The sequence below is a fragment of the Musa acuminata genome, chromosome BXJ3-7, assembly GCF_036884655.1.
Source record: "Musa acuminata AAA Group cultivar baxijiao chromosome BXJ3-7, Cavendish_Baxijiao_AAA, whole genome shotgun sequence".
Taxonomy (NCBI): Eukaryota; Viridiplantae; Streptophyta; class Magnoliopsida; order Zingiberales; family Musaceae; genus Musa; species Musa acuminata.
The window spans coordinates 10,117,837-10,135,792 of NC_088355.1; the positions used below are offsets into that span (position 1 = coordinate 10,117,837).

The following is a 17,956-nucleotide window of genomic DNA, read 5'->3' on the forward strand; positions in this document are numbered from 1 at the left end:
GTAATAATAAGGTACTCCTAGCCTAATATAAAATCAAACAGATAAGAAACTAAGATAAAGTAAAAAAAATAAAACTATATTAAAATTTTCAAAAAAATACTTACATAATCTTAAACTACTTTTAGGCTTCAATCAACCAACAATCTTAATTAATATAGAAAAAATAATTTTAATTAATAGACATTTATCTTTAAACTTTATGTAATCGATTTATTTAAAGATAAAAAATATTTTAAATCTTAATACTTCAATATTCCATGCAAGTCATGAACAGTTGCCATGCGGATCGGAGTAAGAAAGCGTGCATTCCTGTGTAGCTTTCATAGCTTCTTGAGTTTGTTTCGTCAAACAAAACATAAAGCGGCAACGTCACGTAAACAAACACCAATGTGATAAAGATTGGTGGCCGACAAGCGCCGCCTCGATCGGCCAAGCAAATTAAACAAGTAGCCATCATCTCCGTTTGTTTCGTCAGCAGGTTAGAGAAGGGGACCCGTGAAACCTTGGGAGCTTCAGCTCTCAATATACATTACTGTAGCGAAGACTCCTCCTCCTACCGATATTGATACGGATGAGTGTAACCTCGAAGCATGATCCAGATGATCACAGGGAGAGATATAGGTAAGATGATGTCAACAAATAAAAGCTCACACAGGGATATCTTTCTAGATATATTGCCATGTATCTGATCCTAGGAAAACATTCAGATCCCCAAAAGGATCTCCTTTGTGATCAGAAATCCATGTCCTAGGGTCTCAGGGCATCTTCCAGCTTGTCGAGGTTAGCTATGACCTCCTTCCTGGTTGCAGTTCTATGCCAAGAGAACACTCATTTTTTGCTGTTAGTCAGAATTTTTGACGTTTATCCGCATCATTTTAGAAATGCTCAGAGAGGTGACTACAGGATAAGAGATTCCTGTGTTTGGAGTGATTTGTTCAATATCACTGTTCTTAATCTCCTATTATAAGGAAGCTCTCCCTGGTACGATTCCAGTCCTCGTCTACGATCTTTGTCCATATGTTTGGGGCCCGCAAGATGTTGGCATGTATCTACAAGTCTTTTTCTTGGCGGGAATTCCGAAAAAATCGAAGGATCAAAGAATAATGGTGCTACAGTAGTGCACCATTCTGAGTCCAAATTAGGTTAAAATTTGCACCATACTAAGACAAATTAAGGATCCAAATTTACTTCAGTGATGAATTGTCCATTACCAGACTGTCCATTCATTACTTTTTACTCTAATGATTCGAAATTAATGCACCTATAGCTCCAAATCAATCTCGAATATTTAAGAATATTTAGAAGAAAAAAATGATCAGTTCCGTGTAGTTCACATACTGCAGTTGATACTTTTGTTTTTGGTGTGTGCATAGACATCGCAATTAATACTTCAATGATAGACATAATGAATGATCATATCTGTTTGCACCAACATCCTATGACGGTTGTATAAGCGCTTCACTACTACTTTGTTGAGTCGTGTGGTTCTCATATGGTTGGCCTCGACCATGCTTACCATAACCCCAACTAAAAATACATATAAACGGGGAACAAATTCTTGAGGCATCATATGACCTTAAGCTTTAACCAGTCATATATTACTTAATTAAATACTCAAAGGTCCACATTGTTGATTTATTAGTAGACACCGCGGCCTTTGCAGCATGAGATAGATAGCTAAGGGAGGAAACTGCAAGTAGGAGGTGACGAAGGGGCAAGACATGAATACCATTTCCAAAGGCTGTTTGAATGGAGCACACAGGAAACTAGATTTCCTCCCTTGCTTGGCCCGTGGTTTCCATTCCAAACAACCAACTCCAAATGACCCCTTCTCTCTCTCTCTCTCTCTCTCGTCACCCTCTCCCTTATTCCACATCCACATTCACGTTCACATCCCACAAGCGATCCCCTCTTCTTTAGGAGGAGAACCCATCCACAAAGAATCGAGATTGTGATATTGCACTCAGCAGCCAATTAGTCTTGTCATATAAATATCAAGCTGACTATGTTTCACACGATGGAAACAATCTCTTCCTGCCTCTCCAACCTCTTGCTTTCCTCTCTCTGGCGATAGAATTAGCACCGCTCCCCTGCACCAGTATCCGAGTTCATTCGTCTCTTCGACATTCTTTTGGCATCGACGACTCCGAAGACCTCATCGTTTTCTCCACTATTGGTGAGGTAAGCTCTACGGGGTATGTGTGGTTTCTGATTTCATGTGGTGAAGGTGTTTGTGGACTGGTCTTCTCCTTCTGTTACAGTGCTAATTGCTTGATGAAGGTTGGGGAAAAGTTGGCGGAGCAGACGGCGTCAGAGGTGTCGGCCAGCAATTCAGCATCCGAGAAGAGGCAGCAGTCGTCGAAGAAGAGCGGAAGGAAGCGGAAGAAGCTTGGGCCGAGGCCGTCAGCCGTGCAGAGGCTGTTCGAGACGTGCAAGGAGGTCTTCGCCAATGGAGGGCCCGGGATAGTTCCCTCGCCGGAGGATGTCGATCGCCTTCGCTCCATTTTGGGTGTGTTGTTCGTCTACACTTATTGCTTGTTGCATTTATATGCGAGAGTACTATGTTTGCTACTTACATATATTGCTAGTTCTAGGCATTTAGGTTATGCTGTCGTATGATACCATTCGATTAAACATGTGGCAACAAATGCTTTCTTTGACAGGCGACCTGACGTTTCAGTGGTATTTTTTTCCTTCAAGCCTTACAATTTGATCATATTGCAATGCCTCTTTCTTATATAGTATTAAAGTGCAAGCTTCATGTGGGCTCATAATTCCGAACCTTGCTTGAAATGTTGAACACGTGATTTGGTTAGATTTGTATCATGTGAAATGTGTTTAACGCTATGCACCCAACTATCAAGAAGCAATCTGAACAGTGAGTTATAGTCCGCCACAGTCTGCCATATCAACGGAGATCAACAATCTTGTTAAGTTTTATTGAAGAAATAAAAAATATTTATTGAAGAAATGAAAATGCTTATATAATAGAGAGATTTTCGATGTATTTGTAAGGTTGCTGAGAGCATGTACAACACAACTGTTTATGTTTGTCTTAATTCTTTCCAACCAAATATGATATGTACTAGTAGAACTTCTTCTGACTGCTGCAATTATTTTCTTACTTACAGACAACGTGGATGCCTCAGATGTTGGTCTTACACCAAAAATGCCATATTTTCGACATGGTGCATCCGAAGGGAGGCCGCCGATTACATACTTACACATTTACAAGTGTGATAAATTCTCGGTATGCAGTATTATCTCGATGGTATTACTTCGATATACGCGCATATCTATATATGCTTCGACTGTTTCCTTGTTTGCTTTATACACCCGTGCAGATTTGCATCTTCTGCTTGCCTCCCTCGGGTGTGATTCCATTGCACAACCACCCAGGCATGACGGTATTCAGCAAGCTTCTTTTTGGATCTTTACACGTCAAATCCTATGACTGGGTTAATCTACCTCAGGACTCCGCTGAGATTGTCGATCCCTTGCACTGTTAGTTCCAGCTTTCTGATAATGACTTAGTTTTGGTCTATCCCAATCTCCTTACTGCCTCTTCCACATCACCAGCTGTAGACTGGTTCTTCAACTTCACACGTACATCTTGGTGATTGGCCTTCTTGTGTTTGCGTTTTTAGCAGTTCAACCCCCAGGTTTGCGATTGGCAAAGGTAAAGACTGATGGCACCTACACTGCGCCTTGTAGGACCTCTGTGCTTTTTCCACAGGATGGAGGTAACCTGCACTGTTTCACTGCGAGAACATCTTGTGCGGTGCTGGATGTGCTGGGGCCGCCTTATTCCAATCCCGAAGAAGGAAGGGACTGCACCTACTACAACGATTCCCCATACGCTAGCTTTTGTGGTACGATTATTAATACATGCATGTCAACTGCGCAAACTTTCATTTGATCGATTTGGCACGTTCGTGTTTTGACGTCTGAGAGACACCCACCAAGAAAAAATTGCCTTGGTGGAATACTTTGGCACCATCTCTGCAACGATTCATATCTACAAACTCTTGGTCGAGTAGAGGGAACCGACCACTACTTTGAGACTCTGGTGGTGTGGTGATTACTATTATTATCTAGAAGAAACGTCCTTGAAATGTTCGTTCTTGGATCAAGAAGAATTCATGTCCTCCTGTCCGGCAAACCCATTTGTCATTCTGGGATAGTACATGGAATGTCAACACCGGATATTATGAAAAGCTCTGGAGTCGATTGATAGGGTCCAACATTTGGTGCCACTGTCACCTACTCATTTGCTTTTATGAGATCTTATATTGTTCATCATGTCTGTGCAATTTCGAGCCTTGCTGTGCGTAATGCCCGTGAGTTTAGCATGATCACTAAAATGCTGTATTACAGGTGATGCAGAGTTACTAACCGATGATGGGGAGTATGCTTGGCTTGAAGAGAGAAAGAAACCTGATGAGTTCATCGTAGTTGGGGCAAATTATAGTGGTCCAAAAATTATGGACCAATGATTTAGTTTTGATGATGTTGCATTCTTGCTGTCGGAAAGAACGATGCTATAATGTGTAAACACAGAATCCAAACGCAGAGAGAAAGAGTTGGGAGGTGTGCTCAAAGAAAGAATTGTCGAGCACGTATCAAGTCCGCTATTGTACCAGTATAAAACATTCCATTTCCGTTTGTTTCAATGAATTTGATGTTGAGAAAACAGTAGAATTTTGATGCTGCTGCTCCATTAATTCTGCCTGTCATGGTGATTTTATTTTAGCGGCTATAGTTGAAGAAAAGAAGGTGAAGATGTTGGTGGATTTGGAAGTCATGCACACTTCGATTGCTGCTAACTCTACATGGTGGATTTGGAAGTCACATGATGATTTCATAGCGTTGCTTGCCCGATTGGTCTTGTTTTTCCTTGCGTTTGCTGGTATAGCAGTCAGATGAGAAAGACCTAGGTAGTTGAGATTTGATTCATAGTTATCTATCTAGATAGTTATCATGATTTAGTGGTTACAGGATAATTTCAATAACCATCTCAATCATGATCTAGTCGTTAAAAGGTGGTTTCAATAACTACCTCATGATCTAGTAGTTATAGGGTGGATAGAAAGTCTATGTGTATTTGGTATTGTTTTTATCAATCCTCCTGTTTTTTTAATACCTCAATCGAAAGGCTTCTTTTACTTGTATCGTAGTATTCTGTTTTTTTTCTTGCTCCTCCATCCCCAACATTTGTGGTATCAGAGCCTAGTTTCAATCTGAACTGGGCATTATGGCTTCCAATGGCAATTCCATGTCTCAACCTCTTATCCCCATTTTCTCGGGCAAAAGTTATGAATTTTGGAGTATCAAGATGAAGACTCTATTCAAGTCTCAAGATCTTTGGAATTTAATAGAGAATGGATATGCGGATCCAGATGACAAAATCAGGCTGTGGGAGAATAGAAAGGACTCAAAGGCATTGTTCTTCATTCAACAAGCTATACATGAATCTTCTCAAGAATTGCAGCAGCGACAACCTCAAAGCAAGCTTGGTTGATACTTCAAAATGAATTTCAGGGTTGGGTGATTACGGTAAAACTTCAAACCCTCCGTCATGAGTTTGAAATTTTGTTCATGAAAAGCAATGAATCAGTGCAAGATTTTTTATCTCGAGTGACTGAAATTATTAGTCAAATGAAATCTTATAGTGAATATTTTTCTGATCATATAATTGTTGCAAAAGTTTCGAGAAGTTTAACTCCGAAATATGATCATGTTGTTGCCGCAATTGAGGATTCAAAAGATTTATCTACTTATTCATTTGATGAACTAATGGGTTTCTTGCAAGTAAGGTTGAACAGGTTACTTGAAAAAAGTGAAGAAAAAACATTTCATGATAGAGGAAATGGAAGAGGAAGAGACACTTTGATGGGTATGAAGAACAAGGGCAATCAAGTTATGATCAAAAAAATTACAAAAGTATAATTCAATGTCACTATTGTAAAAAGTTTGGTCATATGAAGGCAGATTGTTGGAAAAGAGAAAAGCAAGTAAGCTATGTGGAGAAAAATTGAAGAAAATAGTAAGTTGTTTATGACTCATTCACAAGTTTATAATATCTCAAATCATATTGAATGTTAGACTTGGAGATAATAAGCAAATCCAAGTGGAAAAGAAAGGAACAATTGAGGTGAAGACAAATCAAAGGAAGGTAAAATACCTTGATAATGTTTTCTTTGTTCCTACTTTATCACATAACTTATTGAGTGTTAGACAATTAGTAGATGATAGATATTCAGAATATTTGATAATGGTTCATGCACTATTAGAGATAAAAAATCTAGTTTGATTATAGGAAATGTTTGCATGACACAAAACAAGATGTTTCCACTTGATGTGTCAAATATTGAAAGGCATGCACTTATCACAACTCAAAAGAATAAGTTTAGTTTATAGCATTTAATATATGGACACTTTAACAATAAAGGTTTAAGGTTGTTAAGTTAAAAAGGAATAATTTTCGGATTGCCCAAGATTAATACACTTGATGTATGTGAAGGATGTATTTATGACAAACAAAGTAAACAACCATTTTCTATTGGAAAAGCATGGAAAACATCTAATTGTCTTGAATTAATTCATACTGATTTATGTGGACCTATGAATACAAAATCATTTGGTGGAAGTCAATATTTTCTATTGTTTACGGATGATTATAGTCGCATGAGTTGGGTATATTTTTTGAAATTGAAATCTGAAACGTTTGATAATTTTCGAAAGTTTAAGGCACTTGTAGAAAGGCAAAGTGGTGGATATATAAAGACACTTCGGACAGATAGAGGCGATGAATTTTTATCTAATGAGTTTAATTCTTTTTGTAAAGAAAATGATATTCATAGAGAATTGACAGCACCATATACACCGGAGCAAAATGGTGTAGCTGAACGTAAGAATCAAACTGTCGTTGAAATGGCAAGAAGTTTGCTTAAAGGAAAACATCTTCTAAATCAGTTTTGAGCGGAAGTAGTTGCAACAGCGGTTTATTGGTTGAATATTTCACCAATAAAAACTGTTATGAATTGAACTCCTTTTGAGGCTTGGTATGGTATGAAACCAAGTGTTAGGCATGTAAGAATTTTTTGTTGTATTGCTTATGCTTTGGTGAATTCTCAAAATCATCACAAGCTTGATGAAAAATCTGAAAAATACATTTTAATTGGTTATTCTTTATAATAAAAAACATATCGATTATATAACCATGTTAGTGACAAAGTTATTATTAGCATAAATGTTATGTTTGATGAAAGAGCAAGTTGAAATTGGGAGACCAATAAAGGTGAAACACAAATGTAGATTCCAACAGAATTAGACACTCTGTAGAATCAAGTGACAAATCCTGCTCCAATAAGTTCATCGTCAACCTCACCCAATAGCAGTTCAAATTCGGATTCTTCAGATGAAACCCCTCCAAGAAATTTCAGATCACTGACAGAAATTTATAACTCAACATTTGCTTTATTTATTTCAGATCCAACGACTTTTGAGGAAGCTCTTAAAAAAAGAGGAATAGAGAAAAGCAACGAAGGAGGAAATCAAGTCAATTGAGAAGAATGAAACTTGGGAGTTAATGGATCTACCGAAAGAAAAGAAAGCGATTAGATTAAAATGGGTGTTCAAAACAAAATTTAAATGTAAATTATTTGGTTTCACTAATAGTGATTGTGTAGTAATTTTAGATGATCGAAAGAGTACTTTAGGTAAGTGGAGCCATAACAATAAAGCATTGCGGAACGGATAAACAAGTTGCGGATATCCTTACCAAATCGCTTCCCATTCGAAAGCATGTTTATTTTATGTCGTAAATTGGTGTATGCAACTATGAATCAAGGGGGAGTATTGAGATTTGATTCATAGTTATCTATCTAGATAGTTATCATGATTTAGTGATTACAGGATAATTTCAATAACCACCTCAATCATGATCTAGCAGTTATAAGATAGTTATCCTAAATTTTGAGAGATTGAATACGAAAATATTGTATCATATCCGAAATGATTAACGTATTATTATACAATTGATATATCTCAGGTTTTAGTCGAGTGTTATATATTAAAAAATAAAAACAATTATTTGTGGCTAGATTTTTTTTTTTTTTTTTTTGTTGCCCTTTGATGTCACGGGTGACTTCTCTAATAATAGATTATTAAGTTAATATATAGTTCTCTTTGTTTGAAAAAATAATAGCTTCTTTTTAGGCCCCTGCAGCACAAAGGTATGATCCTAGTCCAGTTGGGGGGTCTCTTTTCTAAACCAAAGAAACCATTATTACCAATCCTTTCCTCTTGTATTCAATGTTTGTTGGGAGAGTCAAAAGATGCAACTTGGTCACTGATCTAGAACTAAATTTAGTAACACCAAAAGGAGGATCAAAAGTAATTCCATCTGAGTGTAACTCAGATAATCAAGTCCATTATCATATTATGTAATCATGATATATCCCTCCCACAACCAATGTAATCCCCAGAAAATTGTCAATATTTTACATTAACACTTCAAAGATGCTACTCCAAATTACATTAATTACGTGGCAACCGACCAAACTATCCTCAAGCTTTTAACATCGGATATATACTAAAGATAAAAGGTAGCATGCATAATGGACATTGTCTAATTTTCTTTTGAGGGAATACCAGATGACTGGACTACTTTGCTCCACTATGATGACTGTTTTCTGAACCATTGGAGGCGACAACTACTGGAGTACAAACATATCATTAATTTTTGCTTCACATACTACATATCTACAAGTTCTTTTGCTTATAAAGGGATTCCTGCCACTTTTACATGGTTGTGGATCAGTGTCAAATATGTACTTACGTACGTATTATGTGCTATCTGTTTTAGCATCATGTGGCTTTAGATGGTAGGTTATCTGACCTTTAAGCCACATCTCGTCCCATCCATCAACAAGGCCAATTGCAGTTTGTGTTTTCCTGCGTTGAAGGTAAGTGACAATGGACATACATGTTCATCAGGCCAGGAGGAGCCTGGCAGATGACTAGCCATCACACGCAACCTCCATTGACATTTTGATATCTCTTATTAATTTCAACTACTGACAGCTAATTAATTCTGCAAAATAGTGGATATAGCAGCCATTCTTGCAGGAAGTAGGTTAGACTGATGCCTAAATCTAAAGATTTGCTGGTCAACTTTGCGTTGCCGCAAAAAGTTTGGTGTACCGAATTACACCTTTGTCTTGGTTTGTCAGAGGAGCAGATATGTTCTAAGAACGCAAGGAGAATACACCCTTCATTCAGTGTCCATGTTGCCGACACTGAGCTTATATATACGTCAATATAGCTTGATATGTTGTCTAATATCGATTAATTAGTTCCATAAACAGTATCAAACTATTTTCACCAGGAACTTTGGTGGCTGTGCTTTCTCCTTCTTCGCCCTCCGACGAAGAAAGAATTCTTGTGAAGCTTAATGGACGGAGCACGAGGGTAAGCGAAAGATTTTTGGCTTAAGTGATGATGATTGAATCACCAAGATTGCCCTTCTTGGATAAACAATTAGTGCCAGTGGAACTTCCTGCAAGTGGTCTTAATGAACTGCCACGATGGTGATAGCTCTTTTATCAGTAGCAAGTTGATGTAATGTCAGAGGTAGGAATTTGCAGTTCCCTTGGTGTTCTTCAATTCCATTGTCGAGGACGCTAGGGAGCAAATCTTACTTGAAGTCCTGATCAAAGCTTAAAATAAGGGTCAGTCCAGCTTCATCTTAAAAAGCCTATATGGAGGTCTGATCAAAGCATTGAACTACTTTAATATGGCGACAGCATTTTCTTTTCCTTTTGTTATTCTTTAACAAAGATTGACGTACTAATCAATACCTTTCAATAAATATTAATATTATATAATATTATAGTCTATTTTTTTTCTTTTGAGTGTAAACATCACCAGGCCGGTTTGAAGAAACTATTCTAAGCTCGGCTCACATGGTAGAATAAGTTCATATAAGGACAGATCATGGAGGAGGAGGTCTACGCGGACTCAGTGGCTCCTTCCATTTTCTGCTTCCTTTGTCAACTTCATCAAAAATAGAGAGGAGCTTTGACCCTTGGAATGCGCGCATTGACTAATGGCTCTACGTTTTACGCACATCTATTCATCTTTAAAAAAAGGGGAACCGGTCGGTATCATGAGATCACCGGAAAACTTCTTCTTGTTTTCTTCTTTACTTATTCAACTGAAACCATCCAAGAAAAGATGAAGCATGATCTGCAAGAGATGACATGTGTTTGAAGCTTGAAGGAGACGCCATTACCTAACCAGGATTATGCTAAGGTTCAGAAAAGAAAATTCAACGCCAGTGTTTCAACACCTTGTGATATATCTCGAGACAATTTACTCTAAAACAAGTAGCCAGCTCGTTCGATAATAATTTGTTCATTATATTTTATAATTTTTCCAAATAAATATTGAAGTTAACCAATATTAAGCATAGTATATTTTCATTTTTCTTATAAAGTTATGTCATATGGTTCTGAACTCGAATTTCGTCTTCGTCATTTATTTTTTATAGAAAAAATCTACTATATACGTCATCTAAGAGCTGAATTCAGATTGAGTCGTCTAATAATGACTAAAAATAATAACAAATGATCAAACAAGGATATCATATGCGCATGCATATATTAGATTTATAAGATATACGGCAGCATGAGGAATTCAGAAACTACAATATCCTTGGGACAAAGAGAACAGAGATAATGGCAGCCTCGCAAAGTCGTCTGTATGTGCAAGAGAAACTTTGCACAACTTCGTAAAAGTCACCTCTTGGCGTTGACTTGTGACCTTGTCGTAGGTAAATAATGAGACTCCATAAATCCTAGCCCGCGGTTAATCTAATGCCTGCGGAATATGGGAACGGTGAGAGGTGGGAAACCAGGAGCGGATTAGGTCAAGGTGGTGGAAGAACGAAAGTTCAAAGGGGTCCGAAGACCGCGGCTGGAAGCGCTCCAAGTGACAACATGTCTCACACGTTGAATCTCCTCGGCTTTCTTTACGGCTTATGTCAGCGACCTTAAGGCCATGTTGACATTTTACATACTTTTTGCCTGGTAGAGATAAGCGCTCAGATTTGGTTTTCTTTAAACAAGTCAAAGCTGGAGGCTTCCCTTTATATATATATATATATATATATATATTAGGGGGAGTTCAAGGACGATGGCAATTTAGAAGACGGATCACAATACTGTACGTGCCATAGGAAGAGGAGGAGGAGACCTTTGTTTGTCGCGATGGAGGTGGTGGTCGAGAAGCCTGATGTTGAGGAGGAGAGAAAAGTAGGGTGTTTTCACGACGACCATGGCGGCCAAATCAGAGAGGTTTGGCTTCCTCTTATCTGTTTCTGGCACTTTGATGCTTGAATTCAGTACTGCAAAGTTCTAGGAATTGTGTAGAAGTGCTTCTTCCACTTTCTGCCTCTCATCTAATTTATGGATGCTACATATTGGAGAATGTTTTCGTATAAGACCAGCATACGGTTCAAATCTTGGCATCTATTGTAACTTTTGGGAGGGCCATTTGATCTCATGGCCCTAACATGTTCTTTTGATACATCGAAGTCATGCACTTGACCTCATCCAAGAAGATGTTGATGTCAACAAACATGAACTCAACTTTTAACTCTCAGATAAGAGAAGCAATTCTACCTATAATTGTATTTGTTTAATTTTACATTAGGAAGAAATCAAGATGGATCTCTTTTGTGTGCATCATAGAAATTCATACTGTTTCTTTTTGTTCCAAAGGAGTATCTCCCAACTTCTACTCATCATATGGAGCTTAGGTTTGGAATCCGACTGATAAGATAACTAATTATTTTCTTATGCTCGTTGATGACTAGATAAACCATCTTGAAGAACATCAAGGTCATGGTTATCTAAATATATTAGCAGTTGCTTATGATATATTATGTCATAACTAATGATTTGGCTAATAGTACACAATATGCATGATTCCGCATGGTGTTTCCCTTGGTTTTAGGATGTTAGTCTAAGATCTGTTCTTAGTATTTATTCGATTTTAGGAGGATAGAATTTAGAACCATTCAACAAGAGAGATATTATCCACCAAGAACGTCTTCCACCAATCAAGAGTATGTTAATCACAATTTTATGTATATCGAGTGAACCAAGAATTAGTCTTTGCCATCACAACAGTAGAAACCCAAGTAAATAGCTTCACATCTATCTCCTGTTCAAGGTTCTTAGCTACATGTGTTTGCTTAACAGGATTCCACCTTGATTCCAAGTGAAAAATGGGCCATGGAGGACACATCTGCAAGGCCATCATCTTCAAATCCCAAAGATTCAACTTCACTTACTCAGGTAAGATTTGTCTTCCAATAGAAGTTAGTCCACTTATTCTAGACTTAAACCTTGTTTACCAAAACCTGTTTTAGGCTATCCAAAGAATGATTGATTAAATCAATAAGCATAATATATGTTTCATGAGCATGTTTAAATTTTTGTAGGAACACCGACTTGAATCCACTAAAGCAGAAATGGTTGAGGTGAGGGAAGAAAACGAAAGATTGAAGATGATTTTAACTCAGATTACCGAGGATTACCGGTCTCTCTCCGATCTTGTTCGACGAGAGCAAGCTAAGAAGCCTATTAAGAACACACCTGCTGATGATGAAGAAGTGGAAGAAACTATCTCATTGAGACTTGGGACAAGCTCAAGTGGGCAAAGGAAGGAAGACAAGATGAAAATAGTTACAGGCAAAGACAGTGAAAGGTTTGGAGGATGCCTAACGCTCGGACTGAACATGAAATTTGAAGGGTCTGATGACAGTCTCAAAGAGCCGGTGCTGAATCTGAGCTCAGACAACAGCTCCGAGGAGCTCAAGGAAGAAGACACCGGCGCGGAGCCACGGCCACCAAGCAAAGCAGCGAAGAGTGCCAGAAATGGAGATGATGAGGTTTCACAGCAACCCCTAGTGAAGAAAGCTCGCGTATCCGTTAGAGCAAGATGCGATGGCACTACGGTCTGTACTCCAAACTATGTCATCATCTCATCAAACATGAATCATCATCATCTTCATTGCATACATGCATGCATGCGCATTCATGGTGGATACAGTATGTTAATTACATTAGTTTGCAACATAACTATTACATATTAATATGATAAGAGTAAGCAAACATAAGTAGTACATAAATGTTGAGAACTTCAAATCCTCATCAGATTTGTTTTGATTTCAGATGAATGATGGTTGCCAGTGGAGGAAATATGGGCAAAAAATATCAAAAGGAAATCCATGCCCTCGAGCTTACTATCGTTGCACAGTTGCACCAGCATGCCCGGTGAGGAAGCAGGTATCTCTTCCCTGCTTGTTGATTGCATTAGATGATCCTTAAATTCATTATATATGCTATTTCTGATGGTTGTAGATAATTCTAAGAACTAACATCATTGTGTCATATATAAACTACTTCCTACCTCTTGTCCAGAGTAGTTTATTTAGGGTTTGCATGATACAATCATCTTCTGTATACTAAATGGTATACACAGAAGATTAAGCTCCCTAATCTCTGACTTCCACATCAATTTGTCGTACATATTAACTGAAGATTACTCATCATCATCATCAAAATCTAGCAATCTATATTAATTCGGTTATTTCTCTGAAATGTTCAGGTGCAAAGATGTCAAGAGGATATGTCGATATTGATCACCACCTACGAAGGGACTCACAACCATCCACTGCCAATCTCAGCATCTGCCATGGCCTCCACGACCGCAGCTGCCGCCAGCATGCTGTTGTCTGGTTCATCAGCATCGCAACCTGGTTTCCCTGGCTCGTTTTCCACCGCCATGTGCAACCTCGCCACCTCTATTAATGGCAACCTTCATGGCCTAAATCTCAGCGTTTCAGACAATCTCAGATCGCAGCAGTTTCACCTTCCAAACCCTTTAATCTCTTCCATTACTTCCCATCCCACAATCACTTTAGATCTCACCGTACCACCATCATGCAGTTTCCAAGCAAACCAATTCAACAGTTTCTCATCAAACTTCACCACCACCACCCCAAGATACTCGTCAACGAGATTCAACATCTCATCCTCAGATACTAATAGCTTGCCGACGTATGAGATCAGTAAATACTTGAACAATGGAGCCAAGCCATATGACAAGAGCTCAGTATCTCTGAGCCTTGGCAGGCAACCCCATGACTATCTTTATCGATCCTATCTGCAGAAGACCACCAAGCCAAGCACTCCTCCAAACCAGCATCCGTTGACTGACACGCTTGCAAAGGCGATCACGTCGGATCCTAAGTTCCATTCAGCACTAGCGGCCACCATAACATCATATGTCGAAGCTCGCGGAGGCAAGGAAGCTGTTGGCCATGGTCTCGAGTGGGGAGAGCAGCACTTGAATTCACTTGCGCTTCCCTTCCCGGCGGCACCACAAGGGAATGGTTGTGCGACGTCGAGCTACTTTAACAGGTTGCCGGGGTTGAATTTGAACACCCAGCAAGGGAGTCTCCTGCTGCAGTCATCCCTGGGGTTTCCCAGCACCAAGGGTGCCTCTGCCTCACCACGAGATCATAATACAGAGAACATGTAGCGAATGCTTAAGATATATTTCAGATTTGCTTCTTATAATAATTTGCAAAGTTTGAATGGTCCGCGGTTAGCTTACACAATCAGTCTTCTAACATGGTTAAAAAATAAAAGAAAGAACGTATACATCAAAAAAAATGTTTGAGCATTGTAGGTGAGGTATGTATTCCTTGTAATATAAGGGAGGGTCTCAGGTCGTTTCCTTTTACTCGTCAGAGCTCAAAATCTCCGGGAGGAAAACCTGACTTCCACCAAAGAAACCAGGTTTTCAAAACTTACCATGGATCTGATAGAAAAAGTAATAACTTAATTACCACATAGGCGATGACATGGGTGGAAGAGCTCGTGGCCTTTCCTTTCTTGAAGAAGCTTGATTGTATTCATATGTCCCTCTCCTATATAAGGGAGTATTTTCCTTAATAGATTAGAGGATTTCTCTTAACAGAGTAGAAAAATATCTTCATATAGTTGAGAAAATCTTATCTGCTATTATATGTGAAAAACTTCGTGAGTGAGTCGACTAACTGATCAGCTGAATGGGCATGAGAAACTCGTAGTTGATAGTGGATAACTTGATCTCGCACAAAATGGAAGTCGATAGCAATATGTTTCATCTAGGAGTGGAACACCGGATTAACACACATATAGATAGCTCCGACATTGTCACAATATATTGTAAGAGTAGAGTTGATTTTGAGTTCTTTGAGCAGACCCAATTGAGTTCTACAGTGGTAGTGGCGATGGTACGATATTCAACTTCAGTTGTAGACCGTGCGATTATCTTTTGCTTTTTAGAGCTCTAATTGATTGGATTAGTGCTAAGGTTGTTTACAATTTAGATCACGCATCAGCAACAATCACACATGCAGAAATCAATGGAGCGATGGATCCAACAGATGCTTAAATAGCTTGGAGGATGAGATAATTTTGACTGGACTAGGTTCTCCGGGGATATTAAGCATGACTGACGGACAATTGAAGGAACCGTCAATGTAACGTAACAAGTCGTATCTAAATAATAGATTAAAAAATTGAGCCCGTCAAGATGTATAGTTATCATCTTTTGATACCTTGAAAGAGATTAGTACGACTGCATCGATGGAAATAAGTCCCGTAAGAAAAAAGCTACGAGTCCCTACCGGACATGGAATATCAAAAAAAGATTACGAAGATGGTAACTATAGAGTAGCTGCTGCTACAGCTGCAGATTGCTGTGCATGCTGCTGTAGAAGCTGCTGAAAACTGTTGCTACAGCGATAAGGAAGCTGCAGTGATGCTGCAGCAATGTTAAAGAAATCTGCAGCGATGCTGCAGCAGGAGAAATTTGTGAGAAATCTACTAAAGCTCCATCGGCCTCAACGAAGGAAGCGGCAGCAGCAGCAGATGCAGCGAAAGCTGCTGCAGTAGAGGAAGTAAGATGCAGCGGCAGATGGAAGCGGCTGCTGCTGCAAGAACTGCAATCATTCCTGCTGCCGCAGGAAAGCAGTGATGGCTGTGCGGCAAGGATGACAGCAGCGGCACTTCTCGCTCGAGCGAGATGCGGAAACAAGGAGGAGAGGTCACTGGCCGGGGAGCAGTTGTGAGGACGGCGACCACCACGGCAGCGTAGGCGAGGTTCTTGCGAGGACGGGAGGTGGTCGAGCGGTCGGCGAGTTCGGACTAGCTGCGGTGCTCCGAGAGGCAATGGGTGACGGAGTCGGAGAGGCAGGAGAAGAAGCCCACAGGCGCCGGAGGAGAGGTAAGCAACGGCGCTGCCCTTTCTAGCTGGACAAAGATGAGGAGGCAGCAGGAGAGGAATCATCGGTCTTCTGCAGTGGAGGAAGGAAGTCAACACCAGTCCTTCCGGCTTCCACACGCTGTGGGGAGAAGCTCTGATATCATGTTAGAAAAAGAGAGAAGAAATTACGGAAGAAGCTTGATTGTATTCACATGTCCCTCTTCTATTTATATAAGTGAAGAAGAAAGAATTTTCCTCCACAGATTGATTGTATTCACATAAAACTTCTAACACTTGTATCCCTTCCTCACTTTCTGTGGCAGTGCGTAAGCCATTCAATCCGTAGCATTCAATAAATCATCGCGTGCAAAAAGATAGTTGACAGCAGGAAGCAAAATTCTCTGTACTTTGTTATTCATGTTAAAATAAAAAAAAATCATCAAATGTTTCGGTCAGTCAAAAGACAAATGTGGCATGATGTTTAATTAGATACGTTAGTGTTAACACAAAACTGTAGACGGGTGAGTCGGCTTGGTCAGTCTACTGTCGAAAGTGTAGGTGGGAATCTCAACGGGGGAGGTGGTTTGCCATGGGAGCGATCTAGCCCGATGAAGTCGGGTTGGAGAATTGGGTTATCCTGCCTGTTGGGTCACCTCTTAGTTGTTTCTTCGGCTGGCGTCAGGTCCCTGCACAATAGGTTTGTGTCGCGGGTATCCCGGTTTGACTATTCTAATATTTAAATCAGAGAGAGTTGGAAGGGAAGGGTAAGAATGTAAGTAAGAGAGTGAAGAGCTCTTGCTAGCTTGTCCCAGTTTGATCTATGACTTTTATACCCGGGCGTTGAGTGACCTGGACGTATGTTTGCCAAGACCCCATTTATCCTGTACAATGGAGACATTAATAAAGATAATTTGTTGACATGTGTCCTTTAATGCCTAGGGCGGACTACTAGAGGGACACTTTTGGACTGACTTTCTTATCCTTTTAGGTTAGGCAATGAGTGATCTCTTCATCGATCATTGGGAAGAAAAGACTAGTAAAAGTTGATCATATCGTTAGTCATTATGTCGAGACATGATTTTTGTTAATATATTAGTTAAGAGAGGGTCGTGGGCCCATTTCTAGAAGTCGGAACAGGTGATCTCCTATCGACAATTATAAAGAGTAGGTGGCTCTTAGACTTTTGCTTAGATATTGCTTACATAAGCTAGGAGTATTAAGATTATCTCTATCAATTAAAAAATAATAAATATAAATATATATTGATGGAATTAAAAAAAATATATAAAAAAAAACCCGAAGCATAATTTACTGTCCTAAGTCATAGTCTTCATACAAATTTCTTTAGAAAAATTGTTCCAAGATACAATCGATCCATCTACATGCATGCTCACGAAGGATCATTAAAGATGACCCATTACCAACATAAAAATAAAATTGAATGTACGAAGAAGAAGAAAGATGAAATTAGAGATTTTTCCTCTGATGATGAACCAAACTTATATAACATCTAACATCTTTTGTCTAATAAGATGATTCCCTGTCGTGACTACGTAGGACTTATCATCTAATAAAATGATGTCATGTCGTGGCTCCATCTTACGGAAGCACGTCGCATGGGAGACAA

The 17,956-nt window shown here is 39.2% G+C and overlaps 2 protein-coding genes across 3 annotated transcripts; both read left to right on the forward strand.

The window, feature by feature from the left end:
- The first annotated feature begins 1,854 nt into the window (after positions 1-1,854).
- LOC135643155 (plant cysteine oxidase 2-like) lies at positions 1,855-4,719 on the forward strand. 2 transcript variants are annotated; one of them, XM_065159802.1, is made up of 6 exons: positions 1,855-2,181; positions 2,262-2,509; positions 3,132-3,250; positions 3,345-3,504; positions 3,651-3,872; positions 4,378-4,719. In XM_065159802.1, exons 2-6 carry the CDS (start codon positions 2,275-2,277, stop codon positions 4,494-4,496), a joined length of 855 nt encoding a protein of 284 aa, XP_065015874.1. In that variant the 5' UTR covers positions 1,855-2,181; positions 2,262-2,274; the 3' UTR covers positions 4,497-4,719. The 2 variants fall into 2 exon arrangements, with proteins under 2 accessions (XP_065015874.1, XP_065015873.1); XM_065159801.1 differs by having other exon boundaries at positions 3,648-3,872; positions 4,378-4,718.
- A 6,488-nt stretch (positions 4,720-11,207) lies between these two features.
- LOC135642215 (WRKY transcription factor 72A-like) lies at positions 11,208-14,889 on the forward strand. Its single transcript, XM_065158172.1, has 5 exons — positions 11,208-11,360; positions 12,270-12,365; positions 12,512-13,027; positions 13,245-13,358; positions 13,681-14,889. The coding sequence occupies exons 1-5, from the start codon at positions 11,274-11,276 to the stop codon at positions 14,614-14,616; spliced, it is 1,749 nt and encodes a 582-aa protein (XP_065014244.1). The 5' UTR covers positions 11,208-11,273; the 3' UTR covers positions 14,617-14,889.
- The last annotated feature ends 3,067 nt before the right edge of the window (positions 14,890-17,956 follow it).